A 24,859-nucleotide genomic window follows, 5' to 3' on the forward strand; every position below is an offset into this window, starting at 1 on the left:
AAGTTAAAAAATATATATAAAAATATAATTTATAAATTTATAAATTTCGTTTAATGTAAATTTATGAAAAAAATATATTGATAATGAAATTGAAAACAATTTTTAAAAAAATGGAAGAAAATTTAGGTTTTCATAGTATTTTTAAAAGAAAAATCGAAAACTATGGTTCAAAACACAATTAAAAAAAATTTGTGTCACTTAAGACTGTCCAGTCTGCAGCCCCAACGAACCGGAACGCGCCGCATGACAAGTCACGCTGACTTAATACCACTCGGGAGGCCACGCTGGCAATTCGCGTGCCAGCGATCGGATGGTCCGGATGCGTTTCCACGCGCGTGGACAGTCCGGATCCGTTCTCTTTTCAAGCGCGATCGGACGGTCATGATTAAATGCGACGAACGGTGCAGATTTATTTTCTCTTTAAACGGAATCGTATAGTCGAGATCAAATCGCGATGAACGGTCCAGATTTATTTATTCTTTAAACGCGATCGGACGGTCGAGATCAAACGCAATGAATGACCCAAATTTAAGAGAGACGGATATAAATATCTCACATCACACCGAACCCAAACCGTAGCCGCCAGCCTCTCGTCGGAGAAGAAGAACTAATCGCCAGAAAAGGGAGCCGACCGCCGACCGCCGACCATCGTCGCGCTAGAGTCACCTTCGACTGCCGAAAAAGATAAAAAAATTCTCCTATCCACTCGGAATTTGATTCCGAACTTGACTCATTGTTGTTTGCGTCTACTGTCGGGGGTGAAACACTACTAGGAGAAGTTATCTACAGGGCTTGTGCCGTGGAGATAGCAAATATAAAACTGAGTGTAGACCTAATAGGGTTAGACACGGGGGATTTTGATGTAATCTTAGGAATGGATTGGCTAGCGGCGTATCACGCCACCATAGATTGCTTTAACAAAAAAGTTGTATTTAATCCTCCTAACGAGGAGCCATTTACAAATTAATAAAATCATTCAGTACTTATTCATTGATAGCAAGTTTTTTTAACTTTTAGTGCCTTAATATTGTTGTTTTCTCTTACTAGGCAAGCCCAAGAAGAAAATTTGTATTCAAGAGATTCCGGTAGTTTGAGACTTTCTAGATGTGTTTTCGGACAAACTGCCCGGTCTGCTAGTGGACAGAGAAGTCGAGTTCACTATAGACCTACAGCCAGGTACCCAGCCCATTTCGGTTGCTCCTTACCGCATGAGCCGCATTGAGATGGAAGAGCTGAGGAACCAGATCATTGAATTGCAAGCCAGTGGTTTTATTAGACGCAGTGTGTCCCCTTGGGGTGCTGGAGTCACTTTTGCAATGAATGGAGATGGAATGTTGAGACTGTGCATTGATTACAAAGGATCGAACAAGGTTACAATCAAGAACAAGTATCCCTTTCCCCGGATTGATGACTTCTTCGATCAGTTGCAGGGTGCACAAGTCTTCTCTAAAATAGACTTGCGATCAGGTTACCATCAGGTGAAGATAAGAACAGAAGACATCCTCAAGACGGCCTTCCGAACCAGGTACAGACACTATGAGTTCCTGGTTATGTCATTTGGGCTAACCAATGCCCCGGCAATCTTTATGGATCTGATGAACAGGGACTTCAGAGAGTTATTGGATCAATTTGTTATCCTGTTCATTGATGACATCTTACTCTACTCAAAAAGCAGAGAAGAACATGTTCACCATCTTGCCCAAGTTTTGCAGGTCCTCAGAAATAAGAAGTTATATGCAAAGTTGAGTAAGTGTGGATTCTGACTTGAGCAGACCGCCTTCCTATGACACATCATATCGAAGGAAGGGGTATCAGTGAATCTCGAAAAGGTTGAAGCGGTACTTGGCTGAGAGAAGCTGACATCAGTTAAGAAAATCTGTAGCTTCCTTGGGATGACAGGTTATTACTGCAGGTTCGTTGAAGGATTCTCTAGTCTAGCAGCTTCTCTAACCCGACTCACAAAGAAGAATGTCAAGTTTGAGTGGAATGAGGACTGCAAAAGAAGTTTTTCAGAATTAAAGAAGCGGCTGACTACTGCACCCGTGCTGGCTTTACCGAGTGGATCAGGAGGATATCCAGTTTATAGTGATGCCTCCTATCTAGACCTGGGTTGTGTTCTGATGCAGCATGGAAAGATTATAGCATATGGGTCCAGACAGTTAAAGAATCATGAGAAGAACTATCCCACCCATGACTTAGAGCTTGCCGCAATCATACATGCCTTAAAAACCTGGCGCCATTATTTGTACAGAGAGACCTTTCAGATCTATGCCGATCATAAGAGTTTGAAACACATATTCACTCAAAAGGATCTTAATATGCGTCAGAGAAGGTGGATGGAATTCCTTAAGAACTATGATTGTGATATCTTATACCATCCGGGTAAGGGCAACGTGATAGCAGATGCTCTCAGCAGGAAAAGTACAGGTATCTTAGCCCATTTGATGGTTTCAGAATGTAGGCCAATTGGGGCCATGCAATAGGTTCGACTTCAGGATCTGAAGAGAGTCACATGTTTGGGCCGCCTAACAGTCCAGCCCGAGTTAATATAGAGAATAAGGGAAGCCCAGTCAGTCGACCTTGTCCTGGTAGCCTGCAAGAAAGATGCAAAACAGAGAGTGAGCTCAGAATTCCAAATCTCTGCCGATGGATTACTGCGTTTTCAAGACAGGGTGTGTGTCCCAAATGATAGTGAGTTAAAAAGAGACATTATGACGGAGTCCCATAGCTCGAAGTTTGCCATGCATCCAGGAAGCACCAAAATGTACCAAAGCATGCGACCCCGGTTTTGGTAGAATGGGATGAAGAGAGACATAGCCGACTTTGTATTTAAATGCTTGTTATGTCAGCAGGTCAAGGCAGAGCATCAAGGCCTAGGTGGGTTACTTCAGCCTTTACCGATCCCGGAGTGGAAGTGGGAACATATCACCATGGACTTCGTATTGGGGCTACCCAAGGCACGTTTAGGACATGATGCCATATGGGTAATTGTTGATCGACTTACCAAGTCTTCCCACTTCCTATCCATCAGGATGACCGATTCATTGGACAAATTGGCAAGGATGTATATCCGGGAGATAGTCAGATTGCATGGGGTTCCAGTGACAGTAGTATCCGACAGGGATCCTAGGTTCACTTCTCAGTTTTTGAGTAGCTTCCAGCAAGCTATGAGAACAAAGTTGTCTCTTAGTACTGTCTTCCATCCCTAGACTGATGGACAATCAAAAAGGACGATTCATACACTTGAAGATATGCTCCGAGCTTGTGTCCTGGACTCTGGGGACCATTGGGACGACCATCTACCCCTGATAGAGTTGGCCTACAACAACAGCTACCAAGCAAGCATCGGCATGGCTCCATATGAGGTGTTATATGGGCGCTCGTGCAGATCACCGATTTGTTGGGAGGAAGTGGGCGATAGAAGATTGTTCGGCCTGGAGTTGGTAGAGGAGACCACGTCCAAAATAGTTAAAATCAGAAAGAACATTCAGACAGTTCAGAGTAGGCAGAAGAGTTATGCGGATACCCGGAGGAGAGATCTAGCGTTTGAGAAAGGCGACCGAGTGTTTCTTAAGGTCACTCATTTCAAGGGAATTAGTAGGTTCGACAGGAGGGAAAAATTAAACCCCCGATTTATCGGACCTTTTGAAATCTTAGACAGAATTGGTACTGCTGCCTACAGACTAGCACTGCCTCCAGAGCTCTTTCTGATTTACACGTAAACCTGCAAAAAACTAAGTTAGAAGGACTTAGTTGGCGGAAAAAGGTCTTCAGTTGCAATGGCTCCACTAGTCCTCCTTCTTGGTTGAAGTTTCCATTTAGCTAAGTTGCACCAGAAAAGAATGGTGAACACGGTGGTAAGAAAAATTATACAAAATGGGAAGCGGGAATGGGGTTATCAGATAGGGTTTTGAGTTTTTGCCGCAATGAGAAGTTTGAACCCGTCGACCATTTTGCTTCGTTATGGCCATAGGGAGATATACGATTTAATTCCGAGCAAAAAAAAAATTTAATACCTTTTTTGGCAATCAACGGTGGCTCCAGTATAGCGTCGAGGTGTCCCTCCGGCCGTCTTCCTCTTATTTTTCTCTGGCTGTGTGTCGGCTAGGGTTTCAAGGCCAACTGAAAAGATGTTTAAATACTTATCTTCTCTCTGATCTTGGTCGTTCATCCACGTCAATGCGGAACGAGAAGAGCCATCCAATTGTTGTTTGTTTAGGTTGATTGTGTGGATGAATCTGGAGTGTCTATCACGATCAATCTCATCTATCTGATCACGTTTAAAGAGAAAATGAATCTGGGTCGTTCGTGCGCACAGGATGCGATCTAGATCGTCAGATCGCCTAAGCACATGGATCGCCTGCGTGGTGTCAATGTCAGCATGCCTATAATACTCGGGTCTGGAATTTGGTCCGAAATTAATTTTAATATTCTAAAAATGTATAAGAATATATTTTTAAAGTTAATAAATTTTAATTTAATGTGGAATTATGAAAAAATAGATTGAAGATGAAATTGAAAATAATTTTTAAAAAAATTGGTGAAAATTTGGGTTCATATGGTATTTTTGAAAGAAAAATAAAAAATTAGAGGTTATAACGTAATTAAGGAAAATTTTACCACGTAGGACCGCTCAGTTAGCAGTCTCGATGAACCAAAGCACGCCGCGTAGCAAGACACGCTGACTCGGTGGCACACGGGAGGCCACGTTGGTGATCCGCATGCCCACGATCGGACGACCCAGAAGCGTTCCCCTGTGCGTGGACGGTTCGGATCCCTTCTCTCCTCAGGCACGATCGGACGATCACAATCTATCGTGATGAACAGTGCAAATTCGTTCTCTCTTTAAACACACTGATGAAAGGTCTAGATTCATTTCTTTTTTAAACACGATTGGATGGTCGAGATCTAATGCGATGAACGGGCCAGATTAACACGATACGGGTATAAATATTTCGTATCACACTAAACTAAACCCTAGCCGCTAGCCTTCCGCCAGAGAAGAAGAATCAGTCACTGGAGAAGGGAGTCGACCGTTGACCATCGCCGCACTAAAGCCATCTTCGACTGCCAAAAAAGTTAAAAATTCTCTTATCTGCTCATAATTTAATTCTGAGCACCCCCATGGCCAAATTGGAGCAAAAATAACGGTGGGTGAGCTGAAAACTGCGGACAAATCCTGGTGGCGCCGCTACTAACAAAACCTGTCACCTCCTCCGATGAGCCTCTTTTCGTTGTCTATTTCATACGATTTTTTCACCGATTTTGAATTCCTATGGTATTTTTAGGGTCGTAAATAGTATTTTAATCCCTGCAAAAAATCAAAGGACCGCCGATAGGCACAGTAGAAAGTTTGATTTTTTCATACACCGATTCTGGTAATAATCTCTCACCTTATATTCTGTTATGGAATTGAAGATTAATAATCATATTATGGTATTTTGTGTAATTTAAAATTTTTTTAGAATAATTACATGTTACTAATAGAGTCGGAACCGGTTAGTTATTTATTTGTTTGTTTTATGTGACTGATTTTTTGCTTTTACAGCTTTAAATACATGAAAATATGCTAGAATGGTTAAATGGTTCAGTTGTGCTTCCTTGATATATATTTATTGATTGTCTTGCGTGATTTATAGTTAATTTATGAAATTGAAAATTAAAATGCAAACGGAAATTTGCTTAGTTATGTGAATTAATGAATGATTGTTTTACTGGATATACTGAGAGATGGTGGACGGATCGGGTACATAAGGAATTCTATCGTGAACGTTGCTTTATACCATACGAGGTATCGAAAAATAGTATTTTTGGCACTCATACCAGACGAGGTATGAGCACGGCCGGTTAGTTAACAATGTTGAATATTGGTTCACGCGTAGTGGGACATCCCTATGGACCCCTAAGAATACTAATAGACAAATAAAAAAGAAAAATTATTGTTTTTGCTCACTTGAATATAATATTAGAATGTTATTTGAGTTATTGTTTATATATGTCGATTTTAGAAATCTCACAACAGTAAATATATGCAATAAATAGTTTTCTTTATGATAACTGAATTTACTTAAATCAAGAGTTTCATTTGTTGTTTTTATGATTTTTACCAATCTTCAGTTTCTATATCGGTAAGTAGTGTGATATTCTTACTGAGTTAGTGTAGTTCACCCTTTCATTAACTTTTTCAGATCAAGAGAACTAAGATCCAGATTCCGATTAACAAGAGGGTTGTGAATAGTTCACCACTTGAACTCCCTATAAAAAAGCTAGTGAAGGTTGTCTTATAATGCTCAGTTATTTGTCTTTTGTTTATTTTTTTTATTTTCATTTGTTATTTTAGAATGGACATTCCTATAACTTTATTGGGTATTATAAATTATTGTGTAAATAATGTAAATTTCAAACTCTATTATTTTGCTTCCGCATTTAATTTATGACTTTATTTCATTTTAAATTCTAGATCTTTACAGTGTCTGCCGTGCAGCGTGCTCTGTTTCGCCGTGGCTGCTGACCGAGCCGTCCCATGTGGCCAAACATTCTCTTTTTGCGATTCTACCCGCTGTTTTCAAATCTTCTTTTTAAAATACCCTCATTACTCATACTTTCACGTATTTTTTTTTAAATTATTTCCAATTTCGTTCTTAATTTATTTTTTTGAAAACAATTTAACAAAATTAAATTAGAATAAAATTTAATTATATATATTATAAATTAAACAAAATATTATTTCGAACCAAATTTATGAGCTCAAATATTACAGATAGAATAATATTCTCTTTGTGATTCTATAACCCGTCTGATCTGGTTAAAATTTTAGCTTAATTTAAAATAGAATCATAAATTTTTATGTATAAGATACTTATTTTGCTCAAATTTTAGCATAAAAAATGTATGTCTTGTATAAGATTTTCAATGAGATTTTATAATAAAAAATGTGAATTGAATATCAAGAAAAACATATTTTTCTATTGGTGCTTATTAAGCTATATACATATATATTTTATTATTTAGCAATGGCCAATTATAAAGTATCGGTTGCTTATAGGTTTTCGAACTCATAAAATATTATATATACATATATATTTCAGATTCTAAATAATCTATTCATGTATAGAAAATTTTGGGTGCATCTTTGTGATATATATATATATATATAATGTGTCTATATCAAAAGTTAAAGTTTAAGATATAAGTTACCCTCTTTTCATTAATTTATATAGAATTTTACTATCACAATTATTGTTTTTTCCATTTAATGAGTACATTTCTAAAAAATGAATATATATATATATATATTTGTATGTAAAAATTGCATTGTTATTTTATTCACTTAAACTTCAATTATTGTAAATAATGTTATGAAAGTAAAAGTCTCTCTTTCATACTTTGTACTAAATGTATAAAAGTGCATTATTAAGTTGGTTTGGTAAATTATTTAATTTTGCAATGTCAGAACGGGCAACAACTATATATATATATATATATATTTATAAGTTTTTGTACTTTAATGTATAATTTGAAGACATTTTTATTGCTAACTAAATATATAGAGATATACCATTTTGTGTTATTAAAATTTTAAAAATAAAATTTAAAAATATGGACTATATATATTTTATTTATAATTATTATTTTTAAAATGACATCAATTTACATCATTCTTTGATTCCCCAAGTCACGATATTCTATTTAAAATATTAATTACATATTACTTTACACAGTTTTATCAAAATGTTAGGTAATTTACTCCAAAAAGAAAATAGTCATAAATATTTTTAAATAATTCACAAAAATTAATTGTAGCTTAATTATCCACCGTCCGATCAATGCAAATTTTAATCTGACGTCGTACAAATTTTAATTGAAGCGGTTTCTGGAGATAGCAAAAAAGGACATGTGGTGGCAATATCAAGTGGGTGCGCTCCCGTAAAAAAAAATAATAATAATAAATAAATATATATGTTATAATTAAAAAAAAAATGTATTTTCCCCTAAAAAACAAAATAAGAAAGAAAGGAGACAAGACTTTCGTTCCTGCGTGCCGCCGACGCCAAGGCACGTGGCGACAAAGGGTTCCGTCTCGACTTCCTTTTAACTGAAATACCTAAAATACCCTCCGCCTACACTGGAAATCACGAGAGTATACAACGCTGGGGGGAGGAGAAGGAAAAGGACACGTGTTTTGTCGGGTAGCGGATTAAGCGCGTGACGGCATGTGTTTTGTCAGGACGTGGTGGGAGGAGGTGTGTTTTTTTCTAGGCTCATCTAATGTGGGCTTTTGATTTTGTCGTATTCCGTGGCGCGTGTATATCTCCTCGGTCGGGCTACGGACACGTGGTCTCACCGAGGATCACGTTACTTGGTGGGTCCCACTTCACCAATTTCTCCTTTTATTCAGTACTAGTTTTTCTCTTCCATTTATATATATATATATATTAATTTAGTTATATTTATTTTTATTAAATTTTAATTACAAAATATTAAAAGTTTTACCTTATTTATGAATTATAATTTTGATTAATTTTTTCAAAAATATTAAGCAAAAAATTAAAAATTAATCAATTATATTTATAAAAAATTATCAAAAATTTTATAATTATTTATTTAAGTTTTATATATAACATTGTGTGATTAATAAGCTAATACGAGATAATATATATATTTAAAATCACCATAAAAATATTTGTAAAAAAAGTATGAAAACCAACCTTCAACTTAAATAAAATAAAATAAAATAAAGTACACAACATCTTTTTTTTATTTTTTAATATAAAAATATAATAAAAAATTAAATAATTTATAATATATTTATAAAATAATGTATTTTATCTTTTAAGTAATGTTGGAAATTTATAATATTTAATTAAAGAAAAATTGATACGATGATAGGTTAGGACCCACCTAAGTGGGGTATCAGACTGCTGATATTCTGCCACGTGTCAGACACTGTGTTACTTTTTGGTGTTGGGGGAGGGGAATGGAGAAGGATTTTGATTGATTGATTGATCGATGGATGGATGGATTTCTTTTTCTTCTCTTCTCTTCTCTTCTCTTCTCTTCTGGTAGAGGTACCAGGTGGATCCAACGGGTGAATCTGGGCCGTTGATTTTAGTTTCGTGAAAAGATGAAAAAGCCGTGACGAAACCCAAAAAAAAAAAAACAAGGAGCCGAGAGTGGTTTCATTTACGATGGTTGGGGAGACAATGTGGAGCCAATCGGGATCGTTGATTTTTTGTTTGAGGGAAATACACTCAAAGAGTCGTACGAGTGTTGTATTCCTAAGATTCCCCTCCATCAACATAATCTCAATCATGGCCTAGTAGATTATTTATTTATTTATTTTAAAAAAATCTTGTATTTATACGATGTATCCAAGCATAAAATCTACAAATATTATTATAAAATTATTTGTTTTTATGGGTAATTTAATAATTAATTTTTGAAAATTATAACAAAATTCACAAAATGGGTATCATCAACACAAATGAATTTCCGATAATAATATAATTTTATATTCTATTTAAAATTTATTGAATATATAAAATTTATCACTTTATAAATATATTTTTAAATATCTATTATCAATAACTAAATTATAAAAAATATTAATTTTGTAAATTGAAATTAATTTATTATTTTAAATTGATAAATGAGAAGATTATGCCAAAACTTGGGGTCCTCGTCGGTATTAATTAATCGAAGTTAATAAAACCAAATGTGTAGTTGTCTTGGGTGAACGACATTGATAGTAGCATATTATCAAAGCTTAGTTTAAAAATAAAAAAATCATGGGTCCTTTTAGACTTGCTTAATTTAATTTATATTATATAATAAAATTTGTATATTTTTTTTTACACTATATAAAATTCAAATTTCTAATTTATAAAGTGCAAAAAAATAATGTTTAACCCAAAAATTATGGGTAACAAAAAAATATAAAAATTTAAGAACCAATACAATAATTTAAATGGGTTTTTTTTTTTTTTTTTTTTTTTGAAAATGGGATACATGTAATATTGTCGTTTATAAAGGTGGCTAAGCATGTGCCACACACACACACACACACAACGTACCAAAAACAATTAATTTTTTTTTTTAATTCCCTATATATCTATATATATATATATATATATCTTATCTCTACTTGTATCTATTGTGTCGCTTTGTCCAAATTTTAATTAATTAATTAATATTTTGTACCACAAAAGACTACTTGGGTTTGTTTTCTTGTGTGAAAAATTAAAAAAAAAAAAATGTTTTAATAAACGAAAACGTGTTGGGTTGTGATTGAATGGTGTGGGCCCCACCGGGTTTTGTCGTGTAGTGCGTTAGGTCAACAACTAGGAACAGCTTTTGGCTTCTTCTCGTGATTGACTCAAATCCCCCTCTTTTTTCTTTTTTAATTATAATTTAATATAAGTGAAATTTAATTATATAAATAGTTATAATTATATACTACGTAATTATAATATTTGAACGAATATAATAACTTATAATTTAAATAGATACCAATTTAGTTTTCTCAAAAATAGAGTTAAAATAATTTATATAAGAGGTGCTTGCACGTTGAGAGTATATATATGGTTTATTAGAAGGGTTTTTATTTTGTGTAATGTTAGTTTATAATAAAAAATATATACCCAAAAGGGATATATATATATATACATATATTAATTTTTATTATCCCATTTGATACTCATATATAACTTTAAAAAAAAAATTATAAATTAAATATATAAATAAAATAATAGAGTTATAGTTTACATTATTTACACAATAATTTAGAATATCTAATAATGATACATGAATAATATTTCTAAAAAAACATACGAAAAATTAAGAAATAAATAAAAAGTAAACAATTAGAATCTTTCGACGATCTTCCAAAATTTTTAAAGAGAGTTCAGGTGATGAACTATTCACAACTCATTTATCGATCGGGATATTCGGATACTAATCAACAATGAATGTAGATATCTATATACAACGAATATAGTATGAGTTAGTATTTATAAATCGTATATGATGGGTTAGTTTTTTATTGGAATAAAACAAAACCTAACCCTATACAACGTATGTATGTGTGATTACGGTGATATTAGTGATTAGGTTCTTTGTTTTTGGAATAAAACAAATTAAGCATTGATTCCAATCATTTATCTTTATCTACACATGCATATATACACATATATTCATTTGTTTTACTTGTGGAATTAAGTGGACTATGCTTTTAGATAAAGAGAAACTTTATTTACCTCAATGCCTATCCTTCTTTTTGTTGGAAGGAAGCTTGTATACATAATACACATATACATATACATATACATATATATATATATATGTACGTGGTCAAATCTTCAAAAGTTTAGAAGCATTATCCTTAGGCACACCCCCAAAATTTAGTAAAGGAAAAAAGGGAAGATATAATTGTAATTGACTGCTATGTCAATTTCAAATAGCATCATACCCCACTATCAATGGCTTTAATTTGTTATATCTTAATTTCTTACTCCAATCTTCATTTTTTTTTCGAGTATATCGTAATATATGTGAATATTACTTTAATCGAAATTTAAAATTTGAATCTCTATTTTAAATTAAGAACGTCATGACACATTAATTATAGTTAAAATCTTAGTTGGTAAGATTAAATTTTACGAGCTTGATTTCAAAATTTTTAAGAATAGATTAGTAAAGATTTTAGTTAAGAGTAAAAATTTAAGGGTTTGATTTTTAATTATTTATATCTATGATAATTAAAGGAAATCTAATAATTATAAAATATTTTTTTATTAAAAAATATAATAAATTCGTTAATATTTAATTCAATTTAAAAACTTTATATTAATCTAACATATTTAGAATTTTATTTTTAATTAAAGGGTATTTTTGTTATAAACATATATATGTATATGTATATGTATAAATCTATAAATTAAGTAAAAAAAAATTTGAATAATGCTTTTGTAGAGTAGTAGATTCATTCCATTAAAATAATTTAAGCACCACAAGCAAGTAGCTTTTAACTATTTTGTCCTTAACGAGCATGAAAATATTGAAAAACAAAAATTAGGTCCAAGTCATGCCCTTATCAACAATACTTCCAAATTACCCAATAGTCAAATTGATGTGGCTGCTTTAAATATATATATATATATATGTATGTATATATGTATGTATATATGTATGTATCTATGTATGTATGTATGTATGTATGTATGTATGTACATGAACATGTTTGGTTGCACGGAAACAGCAAGGCACCCATTTATGGCTTGAATTTGCACTTAATCAATTGCAAGTTAAAAGAGCCAATCAAGAAGAAAATTTGGAGCATATCATGATAGTATATAGTTAGAAACTGGATTTTGATATTGAAGACATGGATATATATATATATATATATATACATATATACACTGATAAAAGAACTAGTCACTGTAATGAGCTAATGGGTTTGCATTTTTTTGTAAATTGAGATGACTCAACTCAAAGATCTCCATGAAAATGAAAGTAGAAAACATTGAACCAGTCTATCTTCTGCACTTGTTGTAATTTTTTAAAATAAATTTATATGTATGTATATATATATATAAATATTCTACAAAAATATAGTTAATCAAAATGCATATAAGTTAAAATCGGATTAGAGTACTCTTTTATTGTAAGAAGAAAAAGAAAAAAGCAAACCCTTATCTAAAAAATTGAGCCACTGTCTGTTAATTTGTACTTTTATTGAAAATTGGATTGGACAATAAGGTTTGGAAAATATTAATATACATACATATATATATATTTATACATTAATTAGTACCACACATTGACTAAGTCTCTACTATATATATATATTTGGAATGACTGACTAAACCTCCTAATTGCACAAAGTGAACATTGCATATTATAATAATAATAATATATAGTTTTGTTTAAGTGAATATAATATTCACTAATTAAGAACTAAATTTGAGGAACTTCATTCCAAAATCAACTATTTGATAATAGACCAATTGGGGTGTGTGTTGGTTGTAGACAATTATAGTTTATTAAGCTACTCAATCAATACAAAATCAATTTAGGTTTAATTCTTCTTTCTTGGTAATGCTTTAGTGCCAAAACCCTAAGAATATTTTCAATCAAATATTGTTACGCAACAATTTCGTAATCAGGAATTGCGTAAATTATTTCTTACACGGAAAATCATTAGTACATGTTTAAATTATATGTATATATATGTATTTTTTATTTAATTTAATTAGTTCTTATTCGAATTAGATGATCAAACATTATCATTTACGGTTCATATTTATAAGAATTCAACTATTCTAATAACAAAAAAGTACGACTTGAATGATCCTGTATTAAAAGTTAAACTGACTACAAGTATAGATAGTATATTTTTATTAAAAAATGTATATTAAGCAAATTTTTTTAATAATTTTCTTTATTTTTATCAAATATTATGTTTGATGATTTTATTTTATTTTTTAAAGATAAAGAATAAAGAGTATTATTATTTTATAATATATGATTCATTAAAACTGAAAGTTTAATTTACTAGTGTATTGATAAAATTACGATAATTAAAGTATACTAAATTTCGGTGAACTTATTTTATTTTTAAGCGAAAAAAAAAACATTATATTAAAATTAAATTCCATTAGTTAATTAAGATAACCACAATTACTTCAAAATTTGGTATATATATATATATATATATATATATATTTTACCTCTTTAAAAGAAACAAAAAGAGTACCATTATTTGGTTCCCTCTGGCAAGAGCAATTCATGATGTCTGCAATCCAAACAGACTACTTTCTGCAATCAACTTAGTTTTTATTATCAAACCCACAAAATATTTCGACTTAATTTTGGTTTTTTACCCATTGAAAGAAAAAAAGAAGAACAATAAATATATAACACATTGTAAAAACAGATAAACACAATGTTCTAACGGTTAAAAATTCAATGTAAATTTTTTCATTGTTTTAAAAAAAACAAAATTATATACCGACAAACACGTACATATTAGTATTTATAATTTTTTTTAATACGTCAAATATTACGTAACATCTAATATAAATTAATTGCCTATCAAAAATACCATGTGTAAGAGAAATTTTATATATGCTATGCTGAAAAATTTAAACATTATGTAAAGTAAAATAATTAAGTTAATGCAAAATTGAGGTAGGTATAATCATATATAAATTATAAATAGTGGTGTAAGTAAATTCGTATTTTTGAAGGGTGTGGGGAATTTTGTATGTGAACTAAAACGTGAAAGATTTGGTTGCCTTGTCTTTGCATATCAACTAAAAATGAACATGGTTTTCACATGTAAAAGTTTTTTGTCTTTTTATATCTTTGAAAGCCGAACGTCAAATAACGTTAGCCACCCTCCCACCCTCAACAAACTCGTGCAAGATTCCAAATACACTACCACACATATACATACATATACATATAGATATAGAGATATATATATATATATATATATATAAACAGTAAGTTCCTAGTTACATGTTTGGTTTGTTTGAGTTTGGGCTAAACTCCCAAAGCAGCCTAGACAGCCTCACTTTTTAAAAGCTCGCATAGACATAGATTGCCCTACAAATATTATAATCAGGTAGGCCTTAACCTTACCAGTTCTTACATACATGTATATATATATATATGTATATATTATTGTGGATGTATTCTTCTCCGACAGTTACAATGCTTGACAGTCAAACATATAACTTTTTTTTGTGAAAATTTGTATATTATATTAAACATATATTAACCGTGAATAAAAACACACAGCATTTCAATTTACTAATATCAATACATCTCAGTTAAGAACTAAAACTTAGACAAGTAATAACACAAACTCTCAGCGAGAACTAAAAACCTGATCTAGTTTAATCTTTGGTCTCAAAGAGCTCACCTAGGTAGACACTAACATAACACAAATTAAAAACCAGATTTAGTTTAATATCGAAAAGCTGCGTAACACAAACTCTTATCGAAAACTAGAATCCGAAACGAAAACCAAAAAAACTCGATCCAATTTAATATGGGTCTCAAAGAGCCCATTTAGAAAAACTGGGTAGACACTATTTTTGGGCCAAAGAGTAACACAACACAGACTAATAGCAAGACAGGTGATACAAACTCTTAATAAGAACTAATCCAGAAGGTACGAGAATTAAAAACCCAAGAACCAAAAACTCTAGTTTAATCTGGGTCTCGAGGAACCCATCTAGAAAAATCCGGTAGACATTATTTCCGGGACAAAAAGTAACACATAACACGAACTAAAAACCCGATTCAGTAAAATTTCAAGGCACATTACACAAACTCTTAACAAGAACTAAAAACCTGGTTTAATTTGATTTCAAGACACATGATACAAATCCTTAACAAAGAACTAACAACCCCAAAAATCATAACACAAACTCTTTCTTAACGAGAATTAGAAACCCAAAAACTGAAGACCCGATCCAGTTTAATCTGGGTCTCGAGGAGCCCATTTAGAAAAACCGGGTATATACTATTTTTGGGGATGGTCCGGATAGGCCAGACCGGTAATAATTCAGAAAAACCGACTGTTTCGAGAGGAAGATCACAGTTTCGACGAAAAGTCAAAATCTTCATTCAAGCCATTAAACGAACACATGGCGTGCACACACAAAATACACACTTATTCTCTCAGCAAGTAGAACGCGAACCCTAATTTAACGAATAAACAATCCATTTCTCTATATCTCGACGATGTTCAGAAACTAACCTATTATTTCCTTTTAACATCTTCGACGATTCCTTCGTCGGATTCCGGTAGGGTGTCCACCATGATTGAATGGGCGTTACCCTGTTGTTGCTGCTGTTGCTGTTCGTTGTTCATGAACCGTTCCATGTCTCGCAGCCTGGTTCTCACCACATATGTAACCACAACTGAAACAAGGAGAAGAATGTGAGCGTGAATATATGATTGTGTGCATATGTGCATGGAGGAAGAAGAAGGGAGGTGAGTTACTAGCGGCGGTTCCGAGAGTCCAGAGCCAGAGGATCTTCAAGCCAGGGCTCTTCTCCCGACGCATATTTGTTCGATGTTAATCAACGATTTGATTCAGGAATTGATTACCCAATTCGCTTGCAGCGATTGCTGTAATGGTTGTTTGTTTCACTTCGAAGATGAAGACGGGGGGAAAGCTCCGATGGGTCATCGAAGAAGAAACGGGCTGGGCCCATGTTACAAGATTTTCAATTATCTTATGATCAATATATATACATATATAACTTAACTAATGAAGCCTACAAAATTTTCAATTAAGAAAAAGTATTGGGTGCTAAAAACAAATAAGTTTTCAATTTGGCAGAACATAAAAATTTTCAGTTGATGAATACTCAATTTGGCAGAATAGAAATAAAAGTCTTTTTAAGGGTATGGCCAGGAATATTAAATGTAAAAACTTCAATTTTGAAGTTTTCAAACTTGGGCAGCAGAGAATTCAAAATTCAGGATTTAAAATATACACAGAAAGTCTTCTAATGCAGGTCAATTGAGTCAGACTTAAGGATTTAAGCAATCCACTGGTTTCAGAATCTTCTTTCATTGTAAGTAAAGATAAAGATACATTTCATACCTGAAAATAAAGTTATTCAAATCATCTAATGATGAAGAATTATAAAAATGAATATGAAATTAGAAAGATTTAATTTCTGACCAAGAAAAAAAAAGAATCAGTCCATATATGTTGAAGAAAAACAGACGTATTGAAAGAGTTGAGATAACTGAGTAATTCATCAAACCATGTTTACTTTAAGATCTATGGAGATGAAGTCTTTCCTTTCTTTCTTTCGTTGTAAATATTTAATTATGACCATCGCCATAGGTCTTAGATTTGCTACAGTACAAGCACAAGCCATGCCAAAACTATGTTAGGGTGTAACAACTATTTTGATCAATGTAAAATAACTCAGCTATAAACAAGCAACAGATTAAAAAGAAAATTTTGACGTATGACAACATTTCTAGAAATCAAGAAAGCAAGAGAACTAAATTACAGATAACTCTTTCATTACCTTGCATTTTGTCTTTATCACCGAATTTGGAGGGTCAATAGGTGACTTGCCATCGACATTTTAGTAGCCGCTAGTATTTTGTTTTTCTAACCAAAATCAAACAGTTACAATATCTTCTATCTTCATAACTCATAATTGTCCTAAGTTCCCATTTTCATTACTAGAAACTGCAGTATCCTTTGTCTTAGCCCACCATTTCTGATGAAGCCAAGTGAAGAGACCAAAACGCAGAAATAGAATTCGGTTATTCCAACCACATGACATATAATTCCAATTTCCACCTTCTTGTGACTTGATTAAAAATGAACTGGAAAACTAAAGCATAATATGATTGATCATAAGCATTTATCAAGCTTAAAGTATCTTAACTATGCTCTTAGGGTCTTATCATTTTTACCCCAACGAGATAACAAGCTATAGCAAAAAACTTAGTTTTTATTTTGACCATTTGCTTTTGGTTCCTCCAAACAGCATTTTTACAAACAATACAGGTTGTGCCTTCAGATTATTTAAGGAAGAGTTCAGTCTCGACGCACAGAAACTAAGCATATCTTAGAATAAATTTCAACTTTCTCACTTAGAACATGCAAAGAAAAAAAAAAGAACAGGATATCCCAAAAAAGAAGAAGAAAAAATAATTAGAAATGTGTTCTTCCCAGGTCTCTGAAGCAACATTTTCATAAATATATCATGCTTACAGCAACAAATTATTAAAAACACTATCTTGTGCCAATGTGCAATAAGATATTAAATGAACGTCCTTTTTTGTCTACAAACGTCCATGCAATGAGCCATGAAAAATGACAACTGTGATATCACCAGATTTATAATAATAATTTGAAGCCACAACTTCACATTTTATTGGTTAAAGAAATGACGAGTGGTTAGTGTATAGTGTTTATCAGGACCCTACTTGAAATTTCAAGCAGATAACTCTTTTTAATATAACTAAAGACTAAAAAATCTTATTCAACTTTAACAAAGGATGACATTTCCTTGTTAATATACTTAAAAAAAAAATCATGGAAAGCTAGGCTACATCCTGCCAAATTGAATTGTCAGAGAATCTTGATTTTCTATAGATTATGTTAAATATATATAATAAATCACGTAATTTTTATCACTTTAGATCCTTTTAAAATCAATATAACTCTGTTATTTCATACTGTATGAGAACGAAAAAATTTTAACTTACACCTTAAACTTGTTCTTTCTCCTACTCGTGAATTATTGGGAAATTTATTTTCTTTTAATTCTATCAAAATTCCGTGCCTTTGCCACTATTTGGCTTTCTTTATTTTTTACTTGAATTCTTTTATAAGCTTATATTTCTTAGATAAATTAGTTCAATTCCATTTAGACCTAAAATTTGGCTCATGTGATGACTTATCGTGCAGATTCAGGAAATATATGTTCATCAAATAAAACAATGGTCTCAAAACTGATCTTGTGGTCAAATTATTGGTTTTTTGTTGTCCATTTCTGAAACCGTCTGCAATCTCTTCCTCAAGGTTCTTCCTACACAAGGAGTGATGCTAACAAAATATCAACCGTTTGGAGCAGTATGGTTTTAGTCAATCAAACCTTAACACATGCTTTCTTAATTATGCAAAAAGAGTACATTTTGATAGTTTATGAGCCTAAATCAAGTAAGTGTGTAGAAAATTAACTTGTACTGAAAGGGAACTAACCAAAAAAGAACCAAGAAGCAAAGTTACCTGGTGTTTTTTTCCTTATAGAAGCAGTAAATTGTGCCTGAGGATCTGCTTAAAATTCTGAGCAAGATAAACTTTTTTCCATCTGTGATTGGATAAAGTCCATTTTGTGTTGTAGACTGAACAAGTACACGTTGCATACCTAACAGCTGGAGGTGAGACTATTAATGGTCCACCTTGGAGATTTGATCAAAATGAGTGTCTGTTCGTAATTAAACAAAGAATAGATAAATTATTTGTTGGTCTGAATGGTTATTTCGATCATTTATCTCTTTAAAAGTGAGAGAGTTTAGATCTAAATTGTGCATCTTATCGCAAGAGAACTAATTGAAAAAATCAATTAAAAAAAAGGAAGAAGAATAAAAAAATGGTATGGTAGTTAATATTTCATAAATCAATAAAAGTGCTCCATTGTCCTTCCCAATTGAAGAAGACTGTTGCTTATTCAAACAAAGACTAGAATGACTCCAACATCCTCTCATTGTCAATGTCCCCAACCCATAGGTCATTACTCCAAACCTAAACCAGCAAATTAAAAATAATTTTACCCACTAATTAACTCTATTCAGCAATAAACTAGTCAAACAAACAATCAACTAGAAAATTCTAATCAACATCTAATCGGATTTTAATAAAGAGAGGATAAAGAGAAAAAGGGGACCATCTTACCAGCTTCACCTTCCTTCCTCCTCCATTTTCCTCCCCCTAGAACAAAACCCAGTTCATATTTTCTGGAGAAACAAAAGGGTTTGTTCTCTGCGCCATGGATAAGTTGGTGAAGCCAGACGTGAAAGAAATAGACCTGGTTTTTAAGAGGGGCCAACAGTGCACCACAACCTTCCGTTTAACCAACCTGATGCACACCATGTCTGTTGCGGTGTCATTGACCACCACAAACTCATCGGTCTTCTCTTTCGACAAGCCTTTCTCCATTATCCCACCACTCTCTTCTTTATCGTATGATCTCATCCTCTCTCCGCCGTTTGATCAATCCCCTCCCGCAGCTCCTCCCAATGTCATCACCGTCAAAACCTCCACGCTACCGACAGGAAAAGCCCCGAAGGAGGGTCTGCCTCTTTTCTTCTCCAAGTCCGGCCCCCATATCTTGAAGGACGCGACTATACCAATCTCCCTTGTTGGCCCCCATGTGATTGAAGATCTCATATCTCATAGTACACAGCTCCCATATATTTCTCCCTTCTTCAACAAGGCGGTTTCTGTCTGTAGTCGGTCTGAGCTCACGGCGTTGCTCCGATCGGCCGTCGTATCAGGTAATGCAAATCTGGCGGCTGGCTTGATTGATCATGGTGGCGCTGCCAATAGCAGGGACCGAAATGGACGGTCCATGATTTCGCTAGCTGTTCGAGCTGGAAACATGGAGATCATTAAGCTCTTGATTAATTCCGGTTGCAAAATTGACAGTTCAATCGATCATGTACTCCACGATGCCGCGGCAATCAACAGAGTGGATGTGATGGAAGTTCTGTTAACAAGATTCAAAGACACGATAAGTGTTAATTCAGTTGATTCACAAGGCAGAACTCCGTTGCACATCGGAGCAACTCACGGGCACAGCGAGGTGATCCAATACTGCGCCTCTCTCGAAGGGAAAATCGAGATTCTCGACAATAATGGGTTCAGCGCCCTGCATTTGGCAGCTGAAAAAGGTAATTTGAAAGCGGTGGAATGCCTGCTCCAAACCTCTAGTTTCACCAAATACGCAGTGAATAGAGAAGGTAAGACCGCTTTCGCGCTTGCACTGGAAAACGAGCACTCAGATCTGTACGACGCGCTTCATCTGGGGGATGTTTTGCAGCGAGCCGCGAGAGTAGACGACGTGCACGGGATCAAGAGCTACCTGGCGGCAGGGGCGAAGGTTAACGGGAAGGACCAGAACGGGTGGACGCCTCTGCACAGAGCTGCCTTTAAAGGTAGGTTAGAGTGCATAAAGGTTTTGCTGAATCAAGGAGCTCGGATCGATGAAATTGACGACGCTGGTTACACGCCGCTGCATTGCGCCGTGGAGGCAGGGCATGTAGAGGTTGCTCTTTTGTTAGTGGCACATGGCGCCATGGCTAACTTGAAGAGTCTCAAAGGTTTGGTTCCATTGAACTTGGCTCGATTCACGAATCATCCATCTCTTGCTCTCCATGTTTGTCATGAGAAGGAGAGAGAGGTTGATTGTTTGAATAGCAGATTCAAATCTCTGTTTTCATGAGTTTCGTTCTCTGTAATCTGTAATCTGTAATCTGTATGTTCATATCTTGTAGCTAATTTTTCTTGAATTCAAATCAAAGAAACGACGTCGTTTGGTCGATGCGTAAAATAATCCCATATTTCATTTAAAAAAATTCTAAAAATTTTAAAAAAATTCCCGATGACTGACTCCCGCCACGTTGGCAATCCCGGGAAAACCAAAACATTCCAATCACCCGCCATATCCGGACTATTGCCACGCTGGCAATCCGAGCGAACATTGGACGTACCAATCAAAACGCACCGCTTCAGTCTATATAATAACGCCACCCCATATTCGCTCCATTCCCACCATCATAAAACTCTTTTGAAACAAATCTCTTCGTCTCTCCCCCTCAGTATTCGAATTTCTATCATTTTTTCACAGAGAATCCAACCATGAGCTCTCAAACTATCTCTGCCAAGGGAGGAAGAGGCCGATCCAAAGATACCAAGTCGGTCTCCAAGTCAGCGAGGGCCGGTCTTCAGTTCCCCGTCGGCCGGGTCGCTCGCTTCCTGAAAAAAGGACGGTACGCTGAGCGAGTCGGATCCGGTTCTCCGGTTTATCTTTCTGCCGTTCTCGAGTACCTTGCTGCTGAGGTTAGTCGATTTCTCAAAATGCTCATCTAGTTTGCTTCATCAGATTTTGTGTTGTTTTTGAGAGGATGAGGATTAGAGTGTTTAATTCGCTTTACTTTGTTTTAGGTTCTGGAGTTGGCGGGGAATGCAGCTAGAGACAACAAGAAGAACAGGATTGTTCCGAGGCATATTCAACTTGCGGTGAGGAACGACGAGGAGTTGAGTAAGCTGTTGGGGGGTGTGACGATCGCCAATGGTGGGGTGTTGCCGAATATTCATCAGAATTTGTTGCCGAAGAAATCCGGCAAGGGAAAGGGCGAGATTGGATCTGCGTCGCAGGAGTTTTAGGGTAGGAGAAATAGTTGTTTGGGAATTAGGGGTGGGGGGTTATTTGGGAATTTGAAGGAGCATACAGAAGTCTGATGTAATGAAAGTTTCAAAACTCATCTGTAAAAAAATCTTCTTTTTTGAGTAATGGGAATTAAGAATTGACTTTGTTCATTTCTTTCTGTCAGGGAAATTTTTGTTTTCTTCATCTTCATTTCAATTTGATTCAGTCGTTACATTTCTCTGCTACAATGATTTTATTTTCTTTAGGTAGCCTCAGAATTTTCCGAGAAAACGAACAGTTTATCCACGTTCTCGCGCGTGCGGATTTATTTTCCCTGTTCGTTTGAAAGAGAGATTTCCATTTCTCAGCTTTATTTTGTATAATCTTTTGAGCCGGATGAGAGGAAGCTCTCAAGTTTGATTCTGAAGGTGGGAAGGATATCTTGAGAGATTTTGATGGATCAAACATATACATATATATATATATATATATTCCAACGAATATGCCCTTAGAGACCACTATATATAAGATAAATATTATACATATAATTTAAGTTTATACTAATAAATAAACTTAGATTTCGTTTTCATACTCAAACTAATACATTCTTCTTGTTTGAGAAAAAAAATTGATCATAAATTCTTTTGTAGATACCAAAATGGACGGATTGAAATAAATCGGCTATAAATGATAATTATACGATAAATTTTACTCGATCATCTCGTTCTATTTAAACAAAGTGAGTAAGTGAGATAAATATTTAGTATAATTATTTTATTAAGTTATTAACAATTATTAAAATAATAATGATAGATTAATTAATATAAATTTTAATAGTTATTAGATAAAATTATTTAATGATAGTATTATATTAAATAGATATAATTAATCACTTTATATTCAATAAATTATTAGTAAAATTTATTTGCTTTATTAATTAAAATTAAGTTTAAAAGAGTTCGAGTGCGTAATAGATAATATATTTATTTTATCCTTTATAAATCATGCTTATAAAAATTGTAAAATTCCTAAATTATATATATATATGCATATTAAATATACTAGTTTTAGATTTATATAATATTAATTAAAATACAAGGTACATAGTCGATGACTATAGATATTGCTAAAGAGTAGATAAGATGTCTCTTGTAAATGGAGTAGAAGAAGTGAGAATAAATTAGTGCATAATATTTACTCGTTCTGCGTTTTTGTATTCAAATTTTCATATACGGGAGGACTTCCCAACTGATGTTGAACTTTTAGTTTAGTTGAATAAATTATTTAATTAGTTAAAAAAAAATATTTATAATAATATATTTTTCTCTAATTATTTACGTTATTTTTATAATATTTACGTAATAATACAAAGTAATATTTATACATAAAATATCACGAAAAAATCATTCAATATTTTCTAACTTTTCAACATAAAACAATAACTTTGCCACTACAAATATGTCGTTTTATATGGAAGAAAAAATAAATACTTAAATTGCTTTATTTATATTTAATATTTTCTTAATATATACTTTTTAAAATTTAAAAATTTAAAATTATTTTAAAAAATTCGGCCCAAATAGAAAAAAATGGGCTAAATATTTTTCCCCCGGAAATTTCCAAAAGCCCGCGAACTCAAACAAGGTTTGCTGCGGAAGCCACTGCTTTCCACGTTGGCAATCCGCGTGATAATCCCACCAGCCAATCAAATCAATTCTCAATCCCCCTCAAATACCTCCTTGTCTCCTACTCTTCTTCAACAATCTTCCGCCATCTTCCAAACACCATCAACAAGCTTTTCGCACCTCTCGTCTGTTAGGTTTTAGTTCCAATATCAAAAATCATGAGTTCAGGAGGATCGACTAAGGGTGGACGTGGCAAGCCGAAGTCCGTCAAGTCTGTGAGCAGATCCCAGAAGGCCGGCCTGCAGTTCCCCGTTGGCCGTATCGCTCGTTTCCTAAAGGCGGGAAAGTACGCCGATCGTGTCGGCGCCGGTGCTCCGGTCTACCTCTCTGCCGTCCTCGAATACCTCGCTGCTGAGGTTAGTCTCGGTTTTGACTCACCGATGCATTTCTTCCGTTTGGATTTTCTGTTATCTATTGAAAAAATTTATGATCTCATCGGATGCGGATTAGGGTTTTAGCTTTGGTTGAGATGAATTTGGTTGCATTATCTGATGATTTAGGTTCTTGAACTCGCGGGAAACGCTGCGAGGGACAACAAGAAGAATCGTATAGTTCCAAGACACATACAATTGGCTGTTAGGAACGATGAAGAACTGAGCAAGCTTTTGGGGACTGTAACAATTGCAAACGGCGGCGTTTTGCCTAACATTCATCAAAATCTCTTGCCTAAAAAGACGGGAAAAGGGAAGGATATTGGGTCTGCCTCCCAAGAGTTTTAGGAGTGTCTGGTTTTATTATTCTTTCATGGGAGTTTTTGCGAAGATTGTGATACAATTTATCTGGGTCCTTATAATCTTTGATTTGGGTTAAATTTTTTATGGGTTGAATATATATATTGCCAATTACTTTTCTGTGCATCATTTTGATTTTCTGTGTGGCTATGGATTTCAAGAATTTACTAATAAACTTGAATTTACGGGTCTAAAATGGTGATGAACTTGATATTCCAATCTGCAATGGCGTGGGATGTTATCGAATTTGTTATATAATAGAGAAATTCAAGCTGGTTTTTGGTTTAAGAAACTCGTAGGAAGGCCTTTTTTATGGTGCACTTCACTCTTAATGAGAGTGAAATTTGCTTTTGGGGAACAATTGATTATGTTACATGGACAAGAACCCAAAACTTCAACGTTTATGAAGTTCAAAGTGCCAAAAGAATTGACCAAGTCTCTGTAGTGCAGAGTCCTGAACTAAATTCATTTTTTAAATTTAAGCTTTTATACAATTTGGTGACCTTCTTCATCAGC

The 24,859-nt window shown here is 33.7% G+C and overlaps 4 protein-coding genes across 4 annotated transcripts; 3 read left to right on the forward strand and 1 right to left on the reverse strand.

The window, feature by feature from the left end:
- Positions 1 to 15,345: 15,345 nt before the first annotated feature.
- On the reverse strand, positions 15,346 to 19,590 carry LOC148253649 (basic leucine zipper/W2 domain protein). The gene is made up of 3 exons (XM_088219516.1): positions 19,452 to 19,590; positions 16,019 to 18,984; positions 15,346 to 15,936 (listed from the first exon to the last, which is right to left on the reverse strand). The coding sequence occupies exons 2-3, from the start codon at positions 16,080 to 16,082 to the stop codon at positions 15,776 to 15,778; spliced, it is 225 nt and encodes a 74-aa protein (XP_088075642.1). The 5' UTR covers positions 16,083 to 18,984; positions 19,452 to 19,590; the 3' UTR covers positions 15,346 to 15,775.
- Positions 19,546 to 21,111, forward strand: LOC110821351 (protein VAPYRIN-LIKE-like). Its single transcript, XM_022051153.2, has one exon. It carries the CDS (start codon positions 19,546 to 19,548, stop codon positions 20,998 to 21,000), a length of 1,455 nt encoding a protein of 484 aa, XP_021906845.2. The 3' UTR covers positions 21,001 to 21,111.
- Positions 21,112 to 21,305: 194 nt separating this feature from the next.
- On the forward strand, positions 21,306 to 22,110 carry LOC110821352 (histone H2AX-like). Its single transcript, XM_022051154.2, has 2 exons — positions 21,306 to 21,617; positions 21,723 to 22,110. The coding sequence occupies exons 1-2, from the start codon at positions 21,417 to 21,419 to the stop codon at positions 21,942 to 21,944; spliced, it is 423 nt and encodes a 140-aa protein (XP_021906846.1). The 5' UTR covers positions 21,306 to 21,416; the 3' UTR covers positions 21,945 to 22,110.
- Positions 22,111 to 23,670: 1,560 nt separating this feature from the next.
- LOC110821400 (histone H2AX-like) lies at positions 23,671 to 24,469 on the forward strand. The gene is made up of 2 exons (XM_022051229.2): positions 23,671 to 23,968; positions 24,113 to 24,469. Exons 1-2 carry the CDS (start codon positions 23,771 to 23,773, stop codon positions 24,329 to 24,331), a joined length of 417 nt encoding a protein of 138 aa, XP_021906921.1. The 5' UTR covers positions 23,671 to 23,770; the 3' UTR covers positions 24,332 to 24,469.
- Positions 24,470 to 24,859: the final 390 nt, after the last annotated feature.

This window comes from Carica papaya, chromosome 5 (genome assembly GCF_054855325.1).
Source record: "Carica papaya isolate Zhongbai chromosome 5, ASM5485532v1, whole genome shotgun sequence".
Taxonomy (NCBI): Eukaryota; Viridiplantae; Streptophyta; class Magnoliopsida; order Brassicales; family Caricaceae; genus Carica; species Carica papaya.